At 45.2% G+C, this 27,728-nt stretch overlaps 1 protein-coding gene across 1 annotated transcript in view; it reads left to right on the top strand.

Annotated features, from left to right (window-relative positions):
• The first annotated feature begins 7,190 nt into the window (after positions 1 to 7,190).
• Positions 7,191 to 27,728, top strand: part of LOC146193436 (venom allergen 5-like) — a 70,022-nt gene continuing 49,484 nt past the window's right edge. The window contains exon 1 of the mRNA XM_084600550.1: positions 7,191 to 7,487. Coding sequence (XP_084456676.1) covers positions 7,191 to 7,487 — 297 coding nt within the window. The remainder of the gene's footprint in view (positions 7,488 to 27,728) is intronic.

The following is a 27,728-nucleotide window of genomic DNA, read 5'->3' as shown; positions in this document are numbered from 1 at the left end:
AAGTCTTGATGGCATATTCTTCTGAATTTTACAAAGCTTTTAAAACTGTTCTTGCTCCTATCCTGCTAGATGTCTTCGTGATGAGTTTTGATGTACAGGCCCTTCCCGAGACGTTTACAAAACGTCAAAAAGTCTTAATTCTAAGGAGTACTGATGAGAGAGATTACGCTCAGTGGAAGGCTATAAACCAATCGTATTGGCAAATGTGGATTACAAGATATTCGGCAAAACTTTATCGTATCAAACCGCCTGCAGTTCGCTATATCGGCTCTCATTGGCCCTCATCAGACGAGCGGCTTGAGGGGTGTGCTATTAGAGCTAATGTACACATTACGCGCACAATTCTCGAACAATGCTCCTGCTCTCATGCTCAGGTTGCTATTCTTCAGGTCGACCTCGCAAAAGCATTTGATCGAGTTCGTAATTCATTTTTTATTTCTTTTCTGGAACGATAGAATGTTGGCTCTGTAGTATTGAAGAGTGTGCAACTTTGTTATAGGACAACTCGACTGGTTGTAAATGACTATCTCTGAAGCCTCGTACCAATCAACTCATCTTTGAAGCTAGGTTTTCCGGTGTCTCCGCAGATTTTTGCTCTTTACTTGGAGCAACTTTGAGTGTTTTACGTAAAATTAATATCCATGGCTTCCCTTTTCTTGGAAATGAGGTTGAAGTGCTTGCATATGTGGATGATCTTAGGTTTTTCTGCACTCACAAACCAAGTATAGAAAAAGTTATATCCAGCATGCAACAATTTGGCATTGTTCCTGGTGCTCAGATGAATCACTCCAAGAGTTCTGGCCTTTGGTTTGGTTCATGGGGCTAACACTGCCCTTATATGCAGGAGTGGAATGGTCGTATGTGCCCCCTAAATATCTTGACGTTCCACTGCATGCAATAAAGTCAAGTGCACATTACTGGAAAAAGCGAGTTCCAGTCGTTCAGCGTTATTCTAATACGTTTGTCCCCTATCGGCTTTCAATTTCGGTCAGGCTCAGGCCTGCCATATCTTTCTGGCGACAAAAATTTATTTTATGCTTTAGGGCCTCCACTGTGCTAGACATCACACCCTGCGTTTTCACTGAATATTTGCGACCGTTATTTGGTCATCAAATATGTGAACAGATTCGACGGGATAACCTATTCAGAACTGTTTATGCAGGGGAGCTCGGCTTAGTGCACATGTATGTTAGGCAGTTAGTTGACCTTTTTTTCTTCTTTCGTGACATGTTCAGATAAGATTATTAGAGCATACTTGCAAGTTAATTTATAATTTGCTACCCAACTTAGTTGTTTCTTCAGATTTTGCTGACCGCGCACATTTACTAGGATTTATGTAGGAAGTTTAGGCTTCGGTGTGGTTTTTGACAGTACAATTCTGGAATGAGTACTTATATCCTGTTTCACGCAAGAGTGAATACAAGAAATTGATAGCAATGCTTTTTCCGCCACCACTGTATTGTTCTTTATACTTTGGTCTTAAAGGTCATGATGTGCGAAAGAAGGTGCGCAAAATGCAGATTTCTCCTTGCACGGAAACATTATATTTTAAATTACACATCGAAACTCTGCCTGTTAACGGATGGCTCTATAGAAAGGATATTTTTGTATCATCTGTAAACTGCCGTCTGTGTAATGTGCCTGAAACGATTGAGCACTGTTTCAATAATTGCAAAGACGCAATTCTCTTTTGGGACGTGCTTTTAAGAGCTCTAAAAGAAGACTGTTCTAAACTCGTACATTGTGCGGTATCTTGCTGTTACACAATCTGATTACGAACCTTATGATATGCTTTTCCTGATTGGACTACAAAGCTTGCGGAACACTTATATGTTGGGTCGCAACACTGAAGCTGTTGTTCTACCTAGAATCCATTTTAGCAGACTTATGTTGCAACTGATGGACATTTATGAAGAAAATGACTTTCGACCTGACTGGTTCCCGCTGGTGACGTGGTGTTTATCTTTGACTTCCTTTTAGTTGTGTTTTCTGTTGTGCAGCTCACCATCAGCTGAGTGCTTTGTAAATAGTCTGTGTTGTTGTATTGAGTTGTTTTGGGGTTTTTTTGGCGCATAGGCAACTAAGGCTATCATGCGCCAAGAGCAAGGTTATTTTTTGTGTGTGAAAAAAGGGGGAAAACGTGTGTGTTCAAACTAGTTTGTTTAGAAAGTCTCCTTTTACGAAACGGGTTGTGTTGGTTTGTATGGCGCATAAGGTGCTAATGCATTCATGTGGAAAGCTTGAGGTTTTAATTTGTTTACTGATGCACACTTGATTTATTTTAGTTTGCATAAGACATTTGCGTCTTTTAAAAAACTGAAAACATAAGACAAATATACAAGTCAATCTTCGCCTAAAATCAGTTTTTGGGGAAAAGGAATGTGTTGTGTGTAAAATGAGGTAAAATATTATTTTCTTAGTGTTTCGAGACCTGTGCATGATAATAAGACGTGGTTATTAGTTAGTTGTTCTCCACATGTTTCGCATTGAGGTTTGTCTCTTTTTGTCAGCAGAAAATTGTGTGTCAGGTGTGTGTGCCCAATGTGGAGGCGGCATAGTATTACTTCTATAAAACGTTCCTGATGCCGGCACGACATTCATTCTTCCAAAATGGGCTTAACTAAGTGTAGTTTGTTATCCACTTTACTATTCCAGGAAGACTGCCTGCATACATATATATAAATAGTCTGTGTACATAGCGTTTTCTGTACGTAACCGCGTGTTATAAATACCATGTCTCAAAGAAGAAAAATCCCAGGAGTGGCTCCGTAGGTTAAACCGCTCGGCGGGGGATCCGAGGATCCGAGGGATGTTGCGTTTTGGCTGTCGGAGTGTTGATTTTGGAACAAAACAAGGCAAAACCTTTAGCTCGGCATTAGCTCGGCGCCGACTGCGGCGCCATTTTTCGGAGCTCGGTTGAAACGGTTGCTAGGCACCGGCTGTTCAGGGCCACTCGTGCCCACCGGTCACCGGCTACGCGACGTGGCGAAACCTGGCGTAATGTTACTTTCGCAAACAAAACAATCAAACTTGAAATACAGGATGCCTTAAAAATCAAACTGGATATACAGCATGTCCAATAATGACGCATGATCTGCTCGCGAAAATTTGCACAATTTTTATTGACTGATTATGTAACGAGATATCGGAACCTGTGAGTAACACTAGTGACCTGATATTCCAAGAACCTCGGAGCTGCAGTTTGTTCTACGTTACTCACTTATGAAAATTAGATCGAGTATTTATCTCGTGTTAGCTGCAATTCTCATGAAATTTTCAACGACTTGAAGCAGATCAAGCTCGAACGCTCTATCATTATTTTGCCACATCTATCTCCTGGAACAGCCTGCGGGAAAGAAACGCAATTTATGCAAGGTAGGTTAAAAACCTCCGGCCACCATTATCCGATCACCAAATTTCCCATGTTCAAATTGTTTCTAAGGACTGGAAAGGACAGATTGTGCCTTCTTCCTTCCTCCGGCCAAAATGGGGACCCTTGCATCCATTTTACTGGGCTGTCTCGGGCGAAGCTGGGTGACATCTGTCATAGCCTGAGTTGCTTTGGGAGGTTAATCCCCATAAACCAAACTAAGCGAAACCAACATTTTTCTTTTTAGTTCGTTTCATGGTCTTCTTCCTCGTGAAAATTGTCTTTAGGTTGCTTTTTCATGCACGACCCTTCATCCTATTCAAAAATTGCTAATCTCACGAGCGATAAAATTCCAATGCGTCATTGGAATATGTAAGTCAAGATAGGTATTTGTTTCCTGTTGCACCGCAGCTCTGATCACTATTTTTATACTAAGCCAAATAATGCTAGCTCTTCGAAAAAGAAGCTAAAGCTTTTCTGCTTTCTATACTCAATTGGTCGACAGTTGATGGTGGCACCTCTAGCGACCATATACGTATTGTTTTTGAGGTTAACTGCCGCCTAACTCCGCCGACATCTCAGTTAAGATCATACGTTAATTATAACCAGTTTCACTCATTTTCGATTTCGACTCTTGAGTCAGTGGTTGAGGCTACGGAAGAGTTAAAATCGCAAACATTGCGCCAGGCTATTGCATCTTGTCGTAAGAAGCGTGAATTCTTAGAGCGTGCTTCAAAAGGCAATACATCAGCAAAATGGTGGAATGCAGATTGTTCGCGTGATTATAGGAGACGAAAAGCTGCACGGAAGAGGCTCCTTCAAAACCAGTGCCCCAAAAATTGGCATAATTATAAATTTTTTTGCAGCTACATTTAAACGCACAGTCGAAATGAAAAAAATAATTATGATACTGAGCATTTCAATTACCTTTCACAATCTAATAACTGACGTGCACTTTTCAGGTTTTTAAAATCACGGAAAAAGATTGCTGTCTCATAAAATTTACCCTCATGTGTTTCGACTCCTAAGAAGCTCTCAAAACAGTACAAAACATCGCTAAAGGTTTAGAAAAGCGTTTTTTGTCAACACTTCCCAAATCGCCTATGTTTGTAGGCCTAGTAGATACGGTTAAGGATGTCCCTAAAATTACATTTTCCCAGCTTTCTTCGATTGTAAAGACATTGCCAGCTGCTGCGCTCGGCCCTGATAGAGTAACGTCAAAATAATAAAGATCCTCTTTGAAGTGTCTCCAAATTCCTTGTTAGAGTAGGTAAATTACTCAATTATTCATTCTTGGATACCTGGTGACTGGACACTAGCCAAAGTGATTCCTTTACTGAAGCATAATGGTGGTGGCTATACTTTGGACAATATTAGACCAATATCTTTAACTTCAAACTTGGTAAAATTAATTGAAAGGGTCGTACTCCAGCGCGTTACCGAGTTTGTGGAACCAAAACATATTCTTAGTCCCTGTGAAATCGGATTTCGCGTAAAATGTTCAATATGAAATGCGCATACCGACCTTGAAGTCAAATTCTACTTGCGCGGCAGAAAAAAATGCATGCTGCATTGGTGACTCTCGATATAGAGAAGGCTTATGATAGTGTAGAGCCGAATTTTATTGCACAGATTAGAAACTACGTTTTCCACAATATATAATTCAGTGGATATCTACATTCCTACAAAACAGACAATTTTACTGTTCATTGAACGGTGTGCATTCTGGCAGATATCAACAAACCAATGAGGTGTTCCTCAAGGGGCAGTTCTCTCGCCCGTGCTCTTTAACATTTTAATGAATCAAATTCCCCCTCATCAAGACGTTCGCACGTATGTATATGCGGATGACATCGCGTTCGTTACGGCTGCATCTGGCATTCAATCCCTCAACAGGCGCGTGCAGTCGTACCTAAGCTCCCTTCAGAATTGGTTATGTGACTTAAGATTTACATTAAACGTTAAAAAGTGCGCTTTCCTTGTTGTCCAAATTCAGGATCACGTAAATCTTTCTCTAACATTTAAGGAGGAAATAATTCCTTAAGTTAAGTCTCTGAAGTATCTATAGGGTGATTTACAGTGACCATCTTGCATGGAGGGATCACATTGAACATGTTGCAGCGAAAGGTGCTCGTGCTGTGGGTATGTACATTGCGGAGGTTAAGCAATCCAAGGTCTTGGATGCGGCGAGACGCTCTTTTAATGATTTATGTTATGTTATGTATGTACGCCCAGTTATAGAATTTGGATCAGTATTGTTTTCTGGTTCACCTGCTTACAAAATTCGTCCGCTTGTTCTTTTAGAGTGTGAAGCACTTAGATTATGCCTTGGGCTCACCAAATTTGTGGCTAACAATGTATTATACCTTGAAGCCAGAATACCACCGTTGCTAGCTAGATTACATATCTTGACTGTCCAGACGTGTCTAAAAATATATGAATTCCAGTTCCACCGCTCCCTATCAATTTTTTGTTGCGAGCCAGATTTCTTTTTTGGAGTCAGATGGCCTCGATTTCATACCCCGCAGGTAATACTAGTATAAAATCTTTTACAACCTTTCCACGTAGTCCTTTCTAACATACTTCCAACTGTATGTGCATCTTCGGTTCGAATTGTCTATGATGACATTTTCCGAAAAATTGCAAAACAATTATCACTTCACATTTTAAATGCATTATTAGAAGATCATTTCAAAAGTCTTCCCGTTAGCATAATGACAGCAACTGATGCTTCTCAATTTCATGCAAAGGCCTGCGTTGGAATATACTGTCCGCTTTTAGACTGGGCTTTTTCAGTCTGTCTTCCGGATTTTACCCCAATTTTCCAGGCGGAGTTGCTGGCGGTGATGCTTGATCTGCGCAAACTAGACCCACCGTACTCAACAGTGGCTGTAATCACAGATTCTTGTTCCTTGTGCTTGTCGCTTTCTTCGAATATGGATTCGCCAATATTAAACACCTTTCTTTCATTGCTCCCCTCACATTTTAGCCTCATACATATAGTGTGGGTACCAAGCCACAGTAATGTGACAGCCAATGAGGTTGCTGATAGACTAGCTAAAGAATCTCTGAATGGCCCTGTGTTGCCCATCCTCCCGGCAACAGCGTACATAACATCAGCATGATTTCGGAGGCGTTCGTTATTAAGCACGCAGTCTAGATCTGTTTTGTCATCGGACGACTACCAGCATCTCAAGTATTCCTGGAATAGGAAATCATGTCAATCAGGGCAGACTGAGGTCTTCCTAACCAGGCTACGCTGTCGTATTCCGCCCCTAAATTTCTATATGCACAGGTCTGGTTTGGCGCTTTCTCCCGTCAGCGCATTCTGCGGGGAACCGGAAACAATAGATAATTTTTTTTATATTTTTCCGCCGTTTTACCATGATGAGAAAGCGGTATTTAGAGAAGCCGTTACAACCGCTGGGTCCTAATTTGAACAGCCAGATTTTATTATCGTTTGGTGCCACCATGCTTGGGTACAGCCACAGGTCTGTTTCTAACGCCATTCAAAACTTCCTAATAGAAACAAAACATCTGCCTTGCTAATATGCTTTGAATTTTTAATCTGTGCATATAAATCTTAGTATTCTCCTACTGCGTGCGTTAGTATTTACTCTTTTTATTTTGGTTTTTCATAGTTAGATTTCCTTCTCTATTCCCTATCATTTTTTTCTATTTATTTTTGCGATGTAGTTATACATCTAGAAATCTAATATCTCTGCACCCCAATTCTTGGCCGATCTCCCCTGTGTGGGTATGTGCCATCAAATTAGAGGAGAACAACAACAACACATCCAATCCTTCGAGGAAGACGAAGATGAGAAGCAAGACGAACAGCGACGCGACCAGGTCTCTTCTTGCGGCCGTCCTTGCCGTCAGCGTGGCTGGCCCTCGTGGCACTGTTTTTGCCAAGTGCCGCCCAGAGTACCAGAACCTGCCTGGTGGTCTGGTGCACACCGCCTGCAAGCCTCCGAATCCCAACTGCATCTCGGTTGAAGCCGGACTCAGTGAGGCGGACAAAGCAGAGGTGCTGAAGGCCCATAACGACTACCGCTCCCAGGTGGCTATGGGCAAGCTTCCCGGCTTTCAGCCTGCCAAGAACATGTACCGCATGGTAATAACACGAATTTATACCCTCGTCTATGTTTGGGGGGTGTGCATCGAAAGGCATTTTTGTTAGCGTAGTTTGGTGTCCAGGCACTATGTGGTGATACCAAAATGAGGTGTTATCGATATATGAGCAAGGGGTACTGCATACTGATTTCAAGAAGGATCAAAAGATGTTTATAAGACCAGTTCTAGGTTCAATGTTGCCGATGTTATCAAAAGCAAGGTTTTTGAGATATCTTGTTTCTTTATCCCCAGTGCCTTGTTATTACCGATGGCAGAATTATTTAAGCACTCAGGCTAAGTAACTTCGTATGATCAGACGGGAACGTTTAGAACAAAGCGCTAGAGTTAAAAGGAAGATAATTGCAATATTACGGTATCAAGACCCAGCGTGGTTATATAATGCTGGTTGGCAGAAATCATTTCTTTACAGCGATGATAAAACAGATGTGGCCATCTAGAAATCCCTGATATCTTAGTGGTTCCTTTGATAAATCCTGCTGGCAGAAGAGTGAATAGTTTGGCCGAAGCTCACAGCAAAGGCGGGGTATAGTGTTTACGTGAGAGATGTGCGCCATGTTTCATGTATTTGGAAAATGTTCCTCCCGTTAGCACGTATACATCTATAATAATTTATGACGCCAATTAGATCCTTGAAAATATTTAGCCCTAAATAAAGAATGCGATTACAAAAATAAGAGGGGATAAAAGAAAATTTCAAATACTTTCGCTACGCGTTACACCTTTTGATAAACGCTCAAATCTCTTAACAGAAAGCGAACTGTGACACATTGCAATACGTCTTCCAATGTACTACATAATATGGTAGTAAACGCCTCATTCCATGCGTAAATAAATTTTATCCAGAAAATATTACCGTCCTATGAGAGTACCATACAGGTGCACCTGTGTATGCGCTATACCCTCATTGCGCTAGGCATTAAAGCTGTGTTTTTCGTAATGTGTTATTTCTAGTTTTCTGTTATTTACCTTTTTCTCTGATAATATTGCGTTTTCTATTCAATCAACGTTTTTGTTGCATTATATATGTTAACTTGTATGTTGCCTGCGGCGCTAAGTTGAAAGGTAGGGGCGTGGCAAAGCATTGTTTCTGGATATTAAGGCGAAAGCCTTTATAAGCTCATGACTGTGCGTCCGTCCTTCCGCAGAAAGTGTCGCACTCAACTTGCCGATCAAATGAAGACGGAGTTCTGTTTCACTTTTAAAGAAGCAGATCATTCTCCACCGGGAATGGAACTCCTACCCGTCCAATCATAAGACGAGCGTTTTAATTTAGCCTTGCTGGGCCCGTGAGAAGCGTAATTTAGTTCTACAATTCTAGCGTGGCGTCAACGCGGTTGCTATGGAGACCAGCGCCGCTGACGTCTTTGTGCATCCTAGCAACAACGTGACGTCATGGAACAGGGTTGGGGGCCTTAAGGGTACCAGGGTGCCTCGATGCTAGCGCGCCACCGTCCAGGTGGTGACACCCCTTTTTGACCGGCGCCAAGCCACCGGTTTTCCGCACACGCCATCTAAGAGCAAGTCGCTGCTCGTGGCGCAAGGATCGCTGCTGTGATGTGAGGCAAAAGTTTGCTTAGTGCGCCGAAGGCGGGAGACGATCGAGTGTTGAGTTGCTCAGATGAGACGCCAAGCTTTCCTGTACCATTCTGTACTGGCTTGTTAAACAATTAGCGGTCACCGCATGAACTTTGTATTGTGTTTATCTATTTTAATTAATTTACTTCTTTCTAGGTATTGCAATTTGTATGGTTTGTTTTAATTTTTTCAGTCTAACGTCCCAAAGCGACTCAGGCTATAAAGGAGCTGTAAGTGAATGATAATAATAATAGTAATAATAATAATAATAATAATAATAATTGGTTCGCAGGAAAGGGAAGGCGCAGTATATGTCACACTTGTTCTCTAAAATGCGCCGTAAGGGAAGGAAGGAAGGTGGGAGTGAAAGCGGATAGGGAGCCAGGGATGCAGTAGTGGAGGGCTTCAGAGCAATTTCGACCACCCGGAAATCTTTACATGCACTGACATCGCACAGCACATCGACGCCACTCCGTTTCGCCTCCATCAAAACGCAGCCGCCTTTACATTGGCACAGTAGTCGGGAATTTTAACTACGTCGCCAAAAATTATGTTATTTTTGGTTTCCTCAGTTGGTTATCAATTACCGTTATCATTTATTATCATCATTTTAGAGCGCAGCTCCTTGGTGCGCGTTCCTGGGTTTCGCGTCGTCGTCGCAGTCGGCGTTGTCCTTGCAACCAGCGTCACTTTTGCTCCACCTTCCACCCTTCCCTTAACTGATTTATTTAACTGATTTATTTAGAGGAAGGGAAAGGCGCAGTAACTGTCTCACTTGTTTTTTGTGGACACCGCAACCGCGCCGTAAAGGAAGGGAGGAAGATGGGAGTGAAAGTGGAAATAGAGAAAGAGGAGCCGTAGTGGAGGGCTACGGAGTAATTAAGGCGCAGTAACTGTCTCACTTGTTTTTTGTGGACACCGCAACCGCGCCGTAAAGGAAGGGAGGAAGATGGGAGTGAAAGTGGAAATAGAGAAAGAGGAGCCGTAGTGGAGGGCTACGGAGTAATTTCGTCCACCTGGGGATATTTAACGTGCGCTGACATCGCACAGCACACACCTCTTCGTTTCGCCTCCATCGAAACGCAGCCGCCGAGGTCGGGTTCGAACCCGGGTACTCCGGCACAGTAGTCGGGCGTCTTACCAGTGCTTACGGCGCTATTCAGGTATCTACAGAAACAATTACGTGTGACAAATACTGCGCCTTTCCATTCACCTGAACCAAATATGAAAAGCACGCTTCAGAGCTCAAGTAGAAGACGTGACCAAACATGATACACAATGCAAAGATAGTTCATTAATAATGCGAGCGCCTACACCAAACTGCAGGGTAACATGAGCAGTATACGAGAATTCGCACAATCACAAAAAAAGCAGCACAATTTTATGTAGTTTGCGTAATGCAGCTAGTTCACCACGGTTAAAAAATAAACCCTTTTTCAAAAAATGTCTCGAATGGCATGGTTCCAGCATTAGGCACTTTGGCGCGCGTTCCTGGGTTTCGCGTCGTCGTCGCCGTCGCCGTTGTCCCTCGTAACGAGTTGTCTGTTATTGTAAGTACATACGACTTCCACGAAATCTTTGCTCAATCTATCGAAAAGCTGGAACTGCTGATGAGCTGCGCTTAAATTTCGTATTAGGAAGTACCGTAATTGTCGCCAATATTTTTTAAATAGTATTACCTTCGGCCTCAATATTTATCATAATGTATTTTTATATAGCCTCCTCTCGCGAGAATAATTGGTTTACAGCAAAAGAAAATCGCCCTGTGTGTCACGCTTTCCTATTGGACACCTAATCCTTTAAGGGAAAGTGAATGTAAATTGGTTTACGAGAAAGGAAAACCGCTGTGTTTCTTGCACATTGTAGACAGTTGAAAATATCCATTTCTGTGCTCACCCCGCGATGGCAGTGTCTCTACCCTGTACGATGGGAGCCTCGATGCAAACGCCTCAACCAGCTCCTGTCGGGTCCATTTAAACGCCGCTATTGATAAGTACAGCTGCTGTGTAGGAATCGTTTTACTAAGCACCTCTGCCTAACCCAAGCGCACAACGAGTTGTTGCGGCCATAGAAAGAAGGAAAAGAAAATGCACGAGCCTGCTACTGGCTCTGTAACTGAGCCACCTCCGCTGCCTCGTGCTGACAGTAGAGTAAATAGAGAAGAAGGAAAAAGAAGAGGGAGAGAAAGACGCGCGTCGCAACAGCCGTCGTCCACCCCCGATTTGATTGAAAAATTTTATTTTCCATCAGAAGAAGATCACCGCCGCCTCCGCATGTAGGCCTAGAAGACGGGGGCCGCCACGTTAAAGACTGGCTGGCAGGCCTTGCCCAAGGGAGCCTTCTCCACCAGGTGGAAGAAGCGGTGGCGGGTGCAATGATGGTCTACAACAGATAAAACATTTGGTGGCAGGCTAACCCCCGCCGCAAGCAGCGGTGACATACCAGCCCCCGCCCCGTAGGGTAGGAACAGTTTGCAGTGAGGCTCCCTACATGTACGGCGGTACCGTCCCTAGGCAACCATAGGCCACTAAAGTACGATGAGGCGAAAGCGTCTGTTGCGAAGTGGGCCGAAGCCTTACACTAGGTACATTTTTTCTCTTTTCCCTGCCAGCCTCCCCTTTTCTTTACAGCTTGGTTAAGGTGTCCGTGAATATTTGTGACAGATACTGTGCCTTTTATTTGCTGCGAATCAATTTGAAACGTCACTGATACCTGCGGTATTGCGTGTATTTCTATATGCTCTGGGATGCGGAGTTAGAGGAAGCTACAAATGGAAGGCGCCGCACGAACGTCCGGATCGAACACTCGGCGTGGTCAGCTTCGTATATGCGTGAATCACCTGGCGACATCTTCAATAGTCCCGACGTTATGACCGAATGGGACGTCCTTATCACTTACGGTTATTACACATGGTCGGATGTGACGTCGTCATGATGTCACAGCCGACGACGTCATCATGTGATGACGTCTAGCCAATAGTCATTACTCCTGACTATTTAGTCATGACTAATGAATAATTAGTGCTAAGTAGTGACTAGTTAATCATTACTTAGTACTGGTAGTGACTGGTTAAGCGAACGCGAGCGCTACGATGCGGCAAGTGGCGTGACGTCATACAAAACGGCAGGAAAAATTAGGAGGGAGCACGCGGCAATCTCCGTGAAGCCTAGTCAGAAAAAATCAGAGAGCGAGTCGGCCCCTACGTGTTAGACCACGTGATAGCGTGCGGTAATATCTACTACCGCGCCATGGCAGACGCGCGCACTAAAACGCACCGACATGAAAGCATAGTGTCTAACTAGGAGATTAAAAAAACGGGGAGGGAGCGGCTTCATCGTAACTTGGCTTGCGAAGGTTGGCCGCGTGATGTCATGCTCCCTCCTACTGTTTCCTTCCTCCATTGCGGCGGCTCCGCGCCGAGCGTGCGTCGTCCGCCAGCTACGCCGGTTGCTAGGCAACGGTTCAAGGTCCTTCTGTGCCTCCTCGGAGCAGCGCCACTGCGACATAGCAAGTTCGTGGCCAATGTAGCTTTCGGTACAAAAATGTTTCCAGGGACCATAACGGTGGCGCATTACTTGAAGGCACTCTGCGTGAGAACGGCGGCGTGATGACGTCGTGGGAAGAGATCGCTGGCGCAGTGGAAAGAAAGAACAGATGGATGTTGTCTAGCTCTGGTTAAACCTAGTCGAGTAGCGATAGCTACAGACCCACGGTTACGCTTAGGTTTCGCTTCTAGTTATACATGCTGCTATTAAACTTAGCGGTTTCCCACATGACTAAGAAAGGAGAGACGTACAATCAACGGGAAAATTTTTTTTTCACACTAATGAATGTGCTTCTGTGATCTGTAAGTAATGGCACGGCCGCTCGATGGAAGCGCACTAGGTGCGGCCTGCTACGTAGCTCGAAACCGGCGGGAGGCGCCTACATCCAGTCGCCACCGCCGCGGCGCCACCGTTCGGCGACGGCCGCGCGCGGAGAATAGCGGCTGGCTGCGCTTTCAGGGAGGCGTCGCCGTGGTAGAAGCCTTTTATTTTAAGGATATAAGAGCTCCGCTTCACACAATTAGGCAACAAGAATTAGTATATACTGCTATGTCTAGTGTGACCATGTCAGCACTTAGCACTTGCTCGGCAAGGATGTATACTGGAGTGTACCCCGAAAAACTTATAGTGACGGTGGTTCAATCGATTGGAGAGCTCGCATTACCATGATGTTGCATTCGAATCCAGTTGTTCGTCGCATTAAAATGTGACCCGGCTGTGAACAATTCGAAGCTGTTCAGCTGCCATGGTAGCCTAATGAATAACCACTTAAATATGTCGCGAATTCCGTGTGTCATTTTCATACCATTTACTCATTTCTGCATACAGCTTTTATACACAAATTGACGTCAACCTGTTCTAAGCTGCCAGCGCTATCCAATAAAAAAATGTCCTACTATGAGCAACCTCTGTGAAAATGCGACACGTAACCAACCTTTCTATCTCATTGTGACAAATTTTACAGTGGAAATATGAAGATACTTATTACGTTAAATCTAGATGATAACCTGGGATCTTCTACACAGTTGGAGACATTAAACTTTTTACGCCAGAACGCTATCCGTCATGGCTTCCCGCATTTTGCATGACCGGACAAAGTAAGCGCGCTTGATAGAGCCGGTCTGATTGAAGGTGCTACGTATATGCGCCGAAAGTTTTTATTACTATTTTTATTGGCTGCTCACAAACCCATACAATTTTGCTGGTTCGCAATTTTCATTGAAAGAACGCGCATCGAGTGTCGCTGTTGTGAAACTTAGCTGTGATCACAAGAATGCTCACGCGTCAGAGCGCAACTGCAGCCGAGATTCAGTGAGCAGCCGAGTACGCTTATTTAATGGCCACACAAAAAAAGGAAGAAAATTACCAATCACAGACGGAAAACCTTTCTTGAGAGAGGTTTATGCCATAGCCATAAACATCGCTCCATTGTTGAGTTGACATTTCCAGCCCAGCTCCCTATCAGTGGGGGCAGCAACTTAACAATATCTTGCATAGCGCCTTAGCTTGGGCACGATCATTTTTTTTTATAGATTAGCTGCAGGTACTGTGTACAGTGAGAAAACAATGATGAAACCAAAAGTTTACACAGCTTGCTACTTCACCGGACCTCTTCAGACTTCATCATTCTGTTATTCAAGGCGCTCGTAAGCTGACAAAGCTTGATTACTTCCTTTGCGGGGTACATCAAGCCTCCATTGTCCTTGGTTTTCATTAACCTGTAACTGGTCCAGTTGACTATATTTCCTGCAACAGGCTCTTGCTCGACTTACATGTCGCTTAAAAACCATTACCAAATATCGCATAAATTAACAAAAACCTGGTAGTGATAAACAAAACTTGGGGTTCTTAAGTCTCCTTGAGTAGCCTCCTTAGAGTGCCCGCACTTTGCAACCTGCTTATTCACCATATCCCGTAATTGCTGCCTCTGTCACTTATCATCAGAATGCAACCTTAAGCCACCGCATTATATGAAATAGCACCCTACACATAGCTATATAAAGCGCCTCTTTACCGAAGCCGTACGAACGTGCCCTTTAGAAGTATAGTGTGCCTGACTTGGGATCGAAGGGTCCCGCTTTCAATAATTCCCCTTTCACCCTTACATCTTTTTGACTCTCTCTGGTTTGTCAGCTCCTGCCACATTCAACATGTCATGTGTTCTCATTGCGCCAAAGGTGTGTGGCTATATCACCAACTAAAGTGCCTCTTACCAGAGAGGTCTTTTTCCGACTTTCCACCGAAAGAGCGGGCGCCGGATTTTCTGTGGAACGTGGCTTTTCATTTTATCGCATCGGCTCAAACAGTCTCAACAGTATAAACAAATGTTGTATGCACAGGCTCCTTTACTTGCAAGGCCACTCAGACTCGCGCGGCAAAATTTAGAACAAATTGCATGCTTATATATAAAAAAAACCTTCGTAGCTTTTTCTGATATGTCCTCGCAACATAACCTGCGAGAAAAGCTTCTAGTGCTACCTAATCGTATTCATCTGCTTCACAACACATCGTTAAAAATTCTAGTTAACTGGCCAGCTCCCTGGTAACTAAATAGGTTAAACAACGTGTCGGGAGCACAGGAAAAGAGGACGACACAACTAGCGCGGTTGTGCCGTCTTCTCCTGTGTTCCCGTCACGTTGTTTGCGGGGTTAACCGATAATTAATCACCAAGTCCAATCTGCTTTCCCTTGTAGCAAATTCAATGGCAGCTGACAGGGCATTATGCTTCAGCATCTGGACTTTTTAACCTGAGCGCCGCTTTCATTTCAGAGGAAGCGAGTGCATTTCCACTCCTCGCTGCTGTCCTTGCCTGAAGCGAGCTCAGCGGATAAAATTAGAGGGTCTCTAGATGTCTCTTAAGCGCAGGACGGCGAAAGCCTACCCTTGTCCTATCATTTGCCTCTCATTGTTTGCCACAGTACGTCATTTCAAGACGTCGTTTGATATATTGGTCGTTTCTCAGTCATGATGAGTCTTCCTGCGTAGTCATTGTAGCCCTTATCACTCATAACTAAGCAGGTTACTCATTTAGAATCAGCAGTTGTCATTACATGTCGTCGTTTCACATATTGGTCATTTCGTAGTCATTAACAGTAATGATGAGTCATGTCTAGCTATTACAGTCATTACCATAAATCGCTAAGCACTTTTAGTAACTTCTAATCAATTGCGGTCATTACATGTCGTAGTTTTTTATACTGGTCATTACAAATCATTTTAGTCATTATTAACCATTATTACTCATTAGCATTAGTCATTACCGCTATCAATGTCTATTTTTACTTTTTATTGATTGCCTATAACCCTCAATCATATTCATTTTTAATATCCCTCCTTGCACGTCCGCTTTTGCGACGGGCACACCAGTGCACAGATGCGACGCACAGACAACAGGCAAAGCTTCTTCGCATAGAGTTTCGCTCCATGAGCCTAGAACGGCTTTCGCCTTAAAAAACAAACGCATCCAGTCTCAACGTTAACATGCTTGCACACGCGCACACAAAAAAGTTTGCGTTTACCACGAAGACGCGAGGCGAACGCGCCCAGAAAGGAAGCAAACCGCGCGCTCCGAGCCGACGACCCCGGCGGCGACGTGTCCCCGAACAGTGGCGCCCTCAGCAGAAATAGCGGGCGCAACTGTAAACTTCCCAAGGACGCGCTTGCCCATTGACGCATTGCGGCGCGACGCAGCAGGCCGCACCCAGTGCGCTTCCATCGAGCGGCCGTGATAATGGGATCTTGTGGCGAGATTGTCTATGCCGTAGTAGGCTACGTGAGGCCGCCTAGCGGCCCCGCTTTCACGGCGTTTGGCCTACCGTTCCGCATGCACCTCTTGCGTCTCTTCAGAGCGCTGTCTCCGCTTCACTTCATTTCTACAGCGATCCCCGGCCTCCTTCAGGCTGGTCGACTTCTGACCATCCATACTGCAGCCTCAACTATGGTTGCGACCTGGCATCGTATCGCACTTTAGAACGTTCTTTTGAAGCACCAGACCGTAATCGGGCGATTCTCCGTGCTTCTTCGGCGAGACAGAGGGTCTCAGCCAGGCAGGGGTCTTCACGGCTTGTGAAGGGCACGATAGTATCCAGGGAGTAGCGTGGCGGTCTGGCATAGAGCAGGAAAAATAGACTGTACCCAGTCGTCTCATGCGTGGCGGTATTAAACGCATACGTGATCAAGGGTAGTATGGTGTCCCAGTTCTTATGCCCTGCGTCCACATACATGGCCAGCATGCTGATAAGCGTTCTGTTGACGCGCTCAGTCAAGCCATTTGTCTGGGGATGGTATGGCGTCGAGTGTCGGAAAGTTACGGCGCATAAACTCATGAGCTCTTCAACAACATCAGCAGTGAATTGTCGGCTCCGACCAGTGATGACAATTCGTGGCGGCCCGTGTCGTAAGATGACTGAGTGCAGCAAGAAAAGCGACACCTGATGTGCCGTAGCAGATGTAAGAGCGGCGGTTTCACAGTAATGTGTGAGATAGTCCACGCAGATTACAATCCAGCGATTTCCATCCACGGACTTCGGAAACGGAACTACGAGGTCGATGCCTACTTGATCAAACGGAGCTGTCGGGGTCTTCACAGGGTGCAGCAAGCCAGATGGAGTTGCAGTTGGACGTTTGTGGCGTTGACATTGCTTGCAACTGGCAACGTATTGTTCAATCGGCGAGCACATTCTGGGCCAGAAAAATCTTTCTTGAGGACGGTGGAGTGTTCGAACCGATCCTAAATGCCCAGAAGTTGGATCATCATGCATAACACGCAATACGTCCGTGAACAGCGTCTTGGTAAATACGAGTAGGTATCGCTGGCCGACGGGCGAATAACTCTTTTTCCATAGGAGGCCATCACGCACACAAAAACGGCTTGTAGGTACGCTGGCTTGGGCGGCGGCAAAGAGAGGCTGGAGACTGGTATCATTTTGCTGTTCCGTTTTGAAAACATGACAACATTCGTGTCGGGGAACGCTGGCTCGAGGGTCGATATATAATTGTCGAAATCGTCGCTGTCAGGTCCAGTCGTAGCCATTGGCATCCTAGAAAGACAATCTGCGTCTGCATGACGCCTCCCGCTTTTGTACACCACGGCAAAGTCATATTCCTGTAACCGGAGGGCCCAGTGTGCGAGGCGACCACATGGGTCTCGAAGGTTCCGCAGCCAACAGAGTGAATGATAGTCAGTTACGATAGTAAACGACCGTCCGTACAAATATGAACGGAAACGCTGCACAGCGAAAGCTACAGCCAGGCATTCCTGTTCGGTGACTGCGTAGTTTCGCTCCGGCTTGCTCAGGGTACGACTTGCGTACGCGATAACATGCTCTCCTTCATCATGCCGTTGGACAAGGACTGCCCCGAGACCTATTCCACTAGCGTCCGTGTGAACTTCTGTCACTGCAGCAGGATCGAAGTGACGTAGGATGGGTTTCGATATTAACAGAAACTTCAGTTGACGAAATGACGCGTCGAAGTCTGGTGTCCAGTCAAAAGTGGAGTTTTTGTTGAGAAGGCATGTCAATGGGTAAGCGACGTCAACAAATTGATGTATAAAGCGTCTAAGATAAGAACGCAACCCTAGAAAACTGCGCAACTCCTTCGCTGTCTGCGGGGGTTTAAAAGACTGAACAGCGGCAGTTTTCTGGGTATCCGGCATTACAGCATCACCATTGATAAGGTGTCCTAGCACCTGCGCTTGGCGCTCTCCAAAGTGGCACTTTTGTTAGTTTAAAATTAGGGCGGCGTTGTGCAGACAATTCAAGAAGCGCACTAGACGGTCATTGTGCTTTTGGGAGGATTTCCCAAATATGAAAACATCGTCCAGATAGCAAAGACAAATGTCCCATTTTAAGTCGCGCAAAACTGTGTCCATAAAGCGTTCAAATGTTGCTGGCGCATTACACAGCCAGAATGGCATAACATTAAACTCATAAAGCCCATCTGGCGTTACGAAGGCTGTTTTTTTCTTATCCGCAAGGTCCATTGGAATTTTCCAGTAGCCAGATCTGAGATCACGACAAGAAAAATAGGACGCACCAGAGAGGCAGTCGAGGGCATCGTCTATGCGAGGAAGAGGATAGACGTCCTTTTTCGTAACAGAATTTAGACGCCGATAATCGACGCAGAATCGCCACGAACCGTCTTTCTTGCGTACAAGAATAACAGGGGCAGCCCAGGGGCTAGATGACTCCTGTATCGCCTTCTTCCGTAGCATGTCCTCCACTTGCTCATGAATGACTTTGCGCTCAGATGGGGACACGCCATATGGCTTTGACGAATGGGACGAGCCGAACCAGTGTCGATGGTATGATGGGTCCGATGTGCAGGGCGAGAGGTCGGTCCATCTGTTTGAGAAAAGTCAAACATAGGCGAAAAGAATAGAAGAATATCCACAAGAGTACGGTGTTGATGTGAGCTGAGATCGGCGCTGATCATACGGAAGACCGAAGTTTCATCAGCAGGCAGAGGTACGGTGGCACTCGTAGCAACTGTGACCAAAACAACGAAGTGTGGCGCATCGGGCTCACAGGAGACAAGCTTCAATCCCGTTGGTAAAACTGCGGGCTCGGACGATGGATTGATTGTCCATAACGAGGCCATACCGTGATGCACGGAGATCATACAGTGAGGGATAATAACATTTTTCTTCAGGCATGCTGAGTGAACTGGGTGCACCACGGCCTGAAATGAAACCTGGTAAAGAAGTGGAGCGGACACGGGGACAAACATGGCAGACAAAGGTGGAACTACTGTGTCTTCGGTAATACTAAAAACTGTGTCTTTATTACGGCCACTTTCAAAAAGAGTCGGCAGATGCGAGCCGTCAAAATGAACCTCTTGACTTTGGCAGTCCACGGTAGCGCCACAAAACTTCAAGAAGTCCATTCCTAAAATGATGTCATGCGTAGAGTGGGGTAAGACTACGAATTCGGCTTGAAAAATTTCACCACCCACAGTCACTTGCGCACTACGCACACCCAGTGGCATAACGCCTCTCCACTCACACCACAAAACGTAGAAGCACGGTCATATTCAAATATCACTTTGCGTCCCAACAAGCGCTTAAGCCTAAACTTATTACTCATCACAGACACAGTCGCACCCGTATCCACCAAAGCTAATGTATACACACCATCAACAAACACACGAATTTTTATTTTGAGCATTATAGTTGGAGGGCTGTTGGCACACAGCACATTTCCCGCGGCCTCACCCCCATTGGTCGCGCTGGTTAGTTTTCCTGCTGAGGCACATGGTGCGCCGCCGCGGTGATGGAGAACGACGCGCACGGAAGGCGGGTGGAGGAGTTACACTTCTATCAGATACAGGGGAGTGGGCGCGGAGAATCTGGTTATGGATGTTGCGGTAAACTTATTGTGCTGGTATTGTGGTGGTAGATTCTGAGTGTTCTGAAAATTTTGGAAACACCGTTGCGCTCAGAGCTCTAATTCAATAGGTGTCATTATGGTGCTTTTTCATTGTAGCCTCGTTGCGTTTGTAACCGTTCGTAATCCGTTTTACACGTTATTTTGGGTTGGGTTTACTTGGTTTACATCGTATTCTGATAGCTTTAGTTTATAGAAAAAGTCAGTTTCCCTACAACTGTGGATTACGAACCTATGCATACCTTGCAAGGACTGCAAAAAATGTAGTATGACGCAATAACAGTCAATGACTTAAGTTTCCTCCCCTTTCTATACTTTATTTGCTTTATTAAGGGGAAAGACTTTAATGACTCATGGTTGTCTTCAGCAAGTGTGTCACTCTTTTGCGACAGCTCTGCTTGGCTGAGGTGGCGATGACGTCATAGAAGTCTCGATCAATCACAGGGCACCACCACAGTATGCGCGAATGCGTGACTTATACGGTCATATGGCAGTCAATAATCAGTTACAAATTAATGACTCATCTTTAGTGATTGAATAATGAATGACTACATAATTATTATGAGCGCCTAGCGAATTGTGCCCAAGTAATAAATCATTTATTTATTTATAGTCTAAGTAATGACTAAATAACAATCTAATTATCATTTATAAATAACTGCTCAAATACTCAATAATGACTATTGATGAGTAAATAATGATCTAATTATCATCTATCAACGACTAATGTTAAATTACTCATTAATGACTATTGACGACTAAATAATTCTCTAAACTTAGACATTCATAGACTTAGACAATGCTTGAAACTTTCTCGAAACCATGTCAGTGCATGTTAAAGAATCCCAGGTGGTCGAAATTTCCGGAGTCCTCCACTACGGCATCTGTCATAGCCTCAGTCGCTTCGGGACGTTAAACCCAACAAACCAAAACACCCAACCATCATCTCCACTTAGTCGCTCACTTTACTCGTAGCAGCATTTATCGCTACATGCGCGACACTTGTGTAGCAGAATGCGGCAGTCAGGCTTTCGCCTTCCACTACTTTAATCGCTAAAGTCCCTCGTAATTATATTTGTTTTTACAGCCGACCTGACGATGTTACCATTAAGCACGGATGGCGCTCGTTGTTGTTGTGGCTGTAGAAGAAGGAAAAGAAAATGCACGGGCTTGCTACTGGCTCTGTAGCTGAGCCACCTCCGCCGCCTCGTGCGTGCAGAAGAAAGTAGAGAAGGAAAGAGAGAGAAGGAGAGAAAGACGCGCGCCGCGACAGCCGTTGTCCACTACTGAGGGGAAGAGAGGAAGGTGGGAGTGAAAGTGGAACGAGAAGGGCAGCTGTAGGGGAGGGCTGCAGAGTAATTTCGACCACCTGGGGATCTTTAACATGCGCTGACATCGCACAGCACACGGACGCCACTTCGTTTTGCCTACTGGCACGGACGGGGGAAACGCAGCCGCGCAAGCGGCCGCCGCGCAAGCGGGTGGGCTTGCTGAAACGTACAATGCCCCACACCCCAACTCCATGCCTACACCGACAGACTTAAATCCTTACCAAACAATGCTCACTAAAGGCTCCTCTGGCAGATCGATGATGCACTATGTACGCACAAAAATAAAACACGACAGTAAGCTTAGATTACATGAAGCGACACCAACGCCGGTGTTTGAGGACACGAAAGGGCTCACTCGACCACAAGAAATATTTCTCAACAAAGTAATAACAAACGCTGCTTACACACCGCACATACTTGACAAGTGGTTGCTCCGAAGACACGAAACACTCAAACACAACATATGCACGCACTGTCAGGAACAGTGTACAGCAGACCTAGAACATCTTATATGGCAATGTCCATCGTTTTCACAAGGAAGAAACAAAATTACGCATATTCCACACGACGACATGCCCACATTAGCAGGTCAGGTTATATCAAGCACCGAAATACAACACTCCATTGCTACATACGGCAGTGAGAGCGGCCTGCTTCGAGTAGTGTGAGAGAGGTCGACTCACAGCGCGAAGATCGGCCGCATGGCAAGCAACAAGCAACAGCTTGAAGAACCGTTAAGACGAAGAAGTTACACTCCCATCCCTCCTAACTCCCCAAGAACCCAAACAGCGGCCGAGAGCCATCCCTTCCTTTCAATAAAGGCTTCATTCATTCATTCCTCCATTGAAACGCAGCCACCGTGGTCGGGATATCAAATAACTGATGAATCGCGCACACATCATTTTTATAATTAGCATAATCAAGCATCGGCTTATCATTCTGAGTATTTTGACACGGTTTCTTGCACATTTATATTTTAATTTTATTTGGTCAACAAAACTCACTTTTCTTGATTAGCGTCAGCCACCATTAGATTTTCATTCTAAGCATTTTGACACCTTTGAAGCTCACTTTTTCCTTTTTTTTTCAGTTATTCGAATAATTTATAATTGGACGCTACAAATTTTATTTAACACCATCAAGCATTGGCGTTTTGTTTTGACACCTTTGAAGCCGCTTTTTCTTCATTTTATTATTTTTGTTATTTCATAAATCATTAATTTTTTTACCTCGGCATTCCGTGCCACTCACCAGTCAACGTAATGACTAAGAAATGGTAATCAAATTTTTTTTACACAGTCCCAATTATTTCCGAAATGCTGGGCCGACAATTACTAGTGCGACGCTGACCGCTTTTCGCCTGAACGAGGTGTATAAGGCATCCCTTAAAAGCGATGCCTAATAGAATCTATGAGATGCCAATATTACAAAATTTGTTGCTGCTATCGTCCCCGCGAGGAATGAAAAATACCTTTTGCCGTCTTCCACACGGTTCCGGCAGCTGAAGGTACAGCAGCCCTGCATATACGCATGCCACACTTACACAGCAAATTTGGAATTCAGACACGTACTTCTTGCGTCCGCTTAAGCATCAAGTACTACATGTACGTTCCTAAAACTGCAATTGAGGCAGGTTAAGTACTTTTTCTTGCCTATTCGTTCCATATGAGGCTTGCAAATGCAGTCCGCCGTAGATTCCAGCGGTACAAAGAGCTCTGATCCACCCTTTTGGCGGAGCTTGGCGGCGAAGAGGTCACGCGCTGCTAGTCAGCCTATCGCAGGAAGGCGCAGCTTGATCAAGACCTTTCGATACCTTTTGAAAACAAAAGAGCCTTACCGACGGGTAGGAGCCGTGGCCGCGCGGCTACCGCGACGAGCCGAGTTGCCGGTGTACTGAGGCCTGTGGTGTGACGTGACACAGAGGGCACGACGAGTGTGCCAGATGTGGTGGTTGCCAGGCAACGGAGGACGCGCACATGTAGGGGAGGTGGCCCCGCGGCGACCGCGACGAGCCGAGTTCCGGAGAATGGAGGCCCGTTGTTTGATGTAACACAGATTGTGAGGCGAGCGCCAAACGGCCGAAGCGGCGACAGCGACTAGCCGAGTGGCTGCAGAATCTAGAGCCCTGGTGTGACGTCACAGTGCGGCCATGGGTCAAAGTACGGCGATGGCGAAGAATCGAAAACTTGGTGTAATGCAGCTATTGCTATAAAAGCCTATAGAAAGCTCATGCAAGTCTCCTCTGGTGTAGGTGCTTCCGACTTATGTCAGATTGTCACGTGGCTATTAGAATGCCGCGCGATAGGAGCGACGCCGTATGCGAATTCTACACATGACTGTGAACTTCAACGAACGCGCGCCAGGAAGGTCACGCGTCCAATCACACTTGAAATGATGATGATGATGACAAAAACGTTTTAGTGCAACAAGGACTCCGGTCAGGGGAAAGCTGATCGGATCCCTAGTAAAAGCAGCCGTCCGTGCTCTTTCGACGAGGGCTCGTTGTTCCTCGAGGTCCGAGCTGGACATGACCGTCTCCCAGCCCGCCGATATTGGCTGATTTATTATGTGAAGACTTGCTTTGCTGGCAAGCCCATAATACCACATGACAGACGTTTGCCTTCTGGCCACAAACTCTGCACTGAGCTGAAAAGGACACGGGATCAATGGTAGCCTATCTTGATTTTAAATGACATGGTTTGTAGCCTTCGAAGGTGATACTCTTCTGATTTATTTAGACCATTAGTGAGCCTCGGAGTGTGTGCCTTTCAAGCCGAAAATGCCGTAGTTTATTTTTATATGTTAATGGAGGGGATGACCTTAAATTAGTAAGTCAGGAGGTAGAAGGAATCCGGGGAAGAAACGTTTGGGCCGAAGCCTGTGCGCGTTCGTTTCCTTCAACTCCCTAGTGACATAGTATTCATGTCAGCTCCTTCTGTCCAGCTGAAAGTCTACATTGACTAAGAATTTTGCAGGCTAGTAGCGTGATTCTGTCACATGTATAGTTTCATTAGCCTCCTGGCAATCTTAATGTATTTCGATACGGAGCACATCGCGGCTATATCTATCCACTTCCTGTATAGCCAGCGTTTCCCCGCTACGAACTGAAAGCCCGTCCACGACCTTCATTTGAGGCACCACTGATATAGTTAATATTTCTTCTACATTATCCATATCATCCACATAGAAGACTTCTCTTGAAAGCACTCCTTCATCTTCTTACTCCTCGCCACTCATTTAGCATGATGATGCTCCGGGTATATGCTTTTGGGAAGCGGAACTATAACCTAACTATAACGCCTGCTTGCCATTTCCTGACCCCTCCCTTCGTTAAGCGGTATGGTGGGTGGCTAGTACCACGACCGAAAAATACACTTTTTTATGGCATCTAAACTCATTCATCCCGATCGTCCTCCTAGTAAAAGGGGCGCACCGAGATCACCGTATTTTTATAAAAAAATCTCAATTTCTCTTGTTTCACGTTGTCCGCAGTGACCACGAGTAAACAAGTGCATGACTTGTGTCTCCATTTGTAGCTTAAGGACTTTGACTGAAGCCATAGGCCAGGGGCACAAAATAAAGAAGCTTCGAAATGGCGACCTACTGCTATAATTTATTTATACCAACCAACGTCCAAAGCTTACTTCAGTGAAATCGTGTGGAGAAGAACCAATCACAAAACGTCCACACCGGTGACTCAATACAGTCCGAGGAGTCATCTCTGATCACCTTAGGTACGTGAGGGAAAAAGAACTCTTTGAATGCCTGAAAGAACAAATTGTCACTGATGTTTACCGACAAAGATCAGACAGGACAAAAAAGAGACACAAATAACGCACATTGTACTCACCTTTGCTGCAATCCGAGTAAGTGCTATAACTGCCACAGCTCACAGAGATGCCGGGGCCAACTTACCTGTGCTAGATGTGCTTCCCACAATCAGATCACATCTTTGTACAAACTGTCAAGGAAGTCATCCAGCTAACTTACGGTCATGCCCAGCGTGAAAGAAAGAGGTAATCACTCTGAAAGTCACGAAAAATATAACGAGAAAGCACAGAACAGGATTGTATTGCCAGAAACGCCTTCTTACAGAACTATGACACACTAGGGCGCGGAGTCACAGCAGTCATTGCGCCTGCCCAGGTAACACACAGTGAGGCTGGGGCTGCGTCATCTGCGCCCTCCGTGGAGACAGCTAGCCTGCCCCACCAACCACAAAATAGGTTGCCTTGACCTCTAGGTCAGCTGGCCTCAAGGCCTTGACCCTTGAGGCAAGGCCTAAACCTTATAAACCTGTACCTTCTGCATAGTGTTTCGCCGCATCTGCAGATGCGATGCACACAACTTCTTCATCCTCGCTGCCTCGGTGGCTAAGCTCCCTTGAGAGAAAAAGAAGAGAAAAAATGCCCATAAAAGAATAAAGGACCTACAATCTTAGGTTTTAAACCCTATCCCCAACAGTTTGTTTAAACAAGACCTTTTAATTAATTTGAATTGTCGGGGACTTTTAAACAAATACTGTGATGTAACAGATATCTTAAATAATTTTCGTCTATAGCGTTATGTCTCCAAGAAACAAACGTAGGACCGGAACAAAAAAGAAATAAAAAAATAATGTTTTCCGTTGTGATCGCGAGAAATCAGAGACTTTCTGGGGGTGCTGCCATCAAAACTGAGAGCGGAGTAGCAACAACGACATTAGCCTCAAAGCTGTTGCAATCACCATCGTTGATTTTAATATAATCAGAGTATGCTCTATTTATACTGAAACACACTTAACATTCACACTCCATGACAAGGAGGCACTTCTAACACAACTACCAGATTATGACATTTTTGTCGAAGATTTAATGCTGACGAAGTGAAGAGGCAGACACCAGAGGCAGGATTTTAGAAGAGTTCATCCTTTCTAATAATGCCTTCTTATTAAACACAGACGAGCACACACTTCACCCCGAGCAGTGGAAAAATGAGTTGTCTGGGTTTGTCATTTTGTTCACTTTTGTTTTTACTGGTTATAAATAGGACGCCATTGACAATCCACATTTAAGTGATCATTTACCCATTGTCAGTACGACGGCCGCTCGATGGAAGCGCACTAGGTGCGGCCTGCTACATCGCCCGAAACCGGCGGGAGACGCCTACTTCCAGTCGCCACCGCCGCGGCGCCACCGTTCGGGGACAGCCGCGCGCGGAGAGCTGCGCCTGGCTGCGCTTTAAGGGAGGCGTAGGCGTGGTAGAAGCGCTTTATTTTAAGGATATAAGAGCTCCGCTTCACACAATTTGGCAACAAGAATAAGTATATACTGTCATGTCTAGTGTGACCATGTCAGCACTTAGCGCTTGCTCAGCAAGGATGTACACTGGAGTGTACCCCGAAAAACTTAGTCACGGTGGTTGAAGACCACTCGAAAGGAGAGCTCGCATTACCGTGATGTTGCATCGGATCCAGTTGTTGGTCACATTAAAATGTGACCCGGCTGTGAACAATTCGAAGCTGTTCGGCTGCCATGGTAGCCTAATGCATAACCACTTAACTGTGTCGCGAATTCCGTGTGTCATTTTCATACCATTTACTCCTCCCTGCATACAGCTTTTATACACAAATTGATGTCAACCTGTTCTAAGCTGCCAGCGCTATCCAATAAAAAAATGTCCTTACGAGCAACCTCTGTGAAAATGCGACATGTAACCAACCTTTCTATCTCATTGTGACAAATTTTACGGTGCAAATATGAAGATGTTTATTAGGTTAAATCTAGATGATAACCTAGGATCTTCGACTCAGTTGGAGACCTTAAACTTTGTACGGCCGAACGCTATCCGTCATGGCTTCCCGCATTTGCATGACCGCGGACAAAGTAAGCGCGCTTGATAAGCCGGTCTGCCTCAAGGTGCTACATATATGCTCCGAAAGCTTTTAATAATATTTTTATTAGCTGCTCGCAAACAAATACAATTTTGCTGGTTCGTAATTTTCAATGGAAGAACGCGCATCGAGTGTTGCTGTTGTGAAACTATTAGCTGTGATCACAAGAATGTTCACGCGTCAGAGCGCAACTGCAGCCGAGATTCAGCAAGCAGCCAAGTACGTTTATTTAATGGCCACGCAAAAAAAAGAAGAAAATTACCAATCGCAGACGGAAAACCTTTCTTGAGAGAGGTTTATGCCATAGCCATAAACATCGCTCCATTGTTGAGTTGACATTTCCAGCCCAGCTCCCTATCAGTGGGGGCAGCAACTTAACAATATCTTGCATAGCGCCTTAGCTTGGGCACGATCATTTTTTTTTATAGATTAGCTGCAGGTACTGTGTACAGTGAGAAAACAATGATGAAACCAAAAGTTTACACAGCTTGCTACTTCACCGGACCTCTTCA

Source organism: Amblyomma maculatum, chromosome 4, assembly GCF_055883805.1.
Source record: "Amblyomma maculatum isolate TAMU_Amacu chromosome 4, ASM5588380v1, whole genome shotgun sequence".
Classification (NCBI taxonomy): Eukaryota; Metazoa; Arthropoda; class Arachnida; order Ixodida; family Ixodidae; genus Amblyomma; species Amblyomma maculatum.
This window is presented reverse-complemented; position numbering and strand designations above follow the sequence as displayed.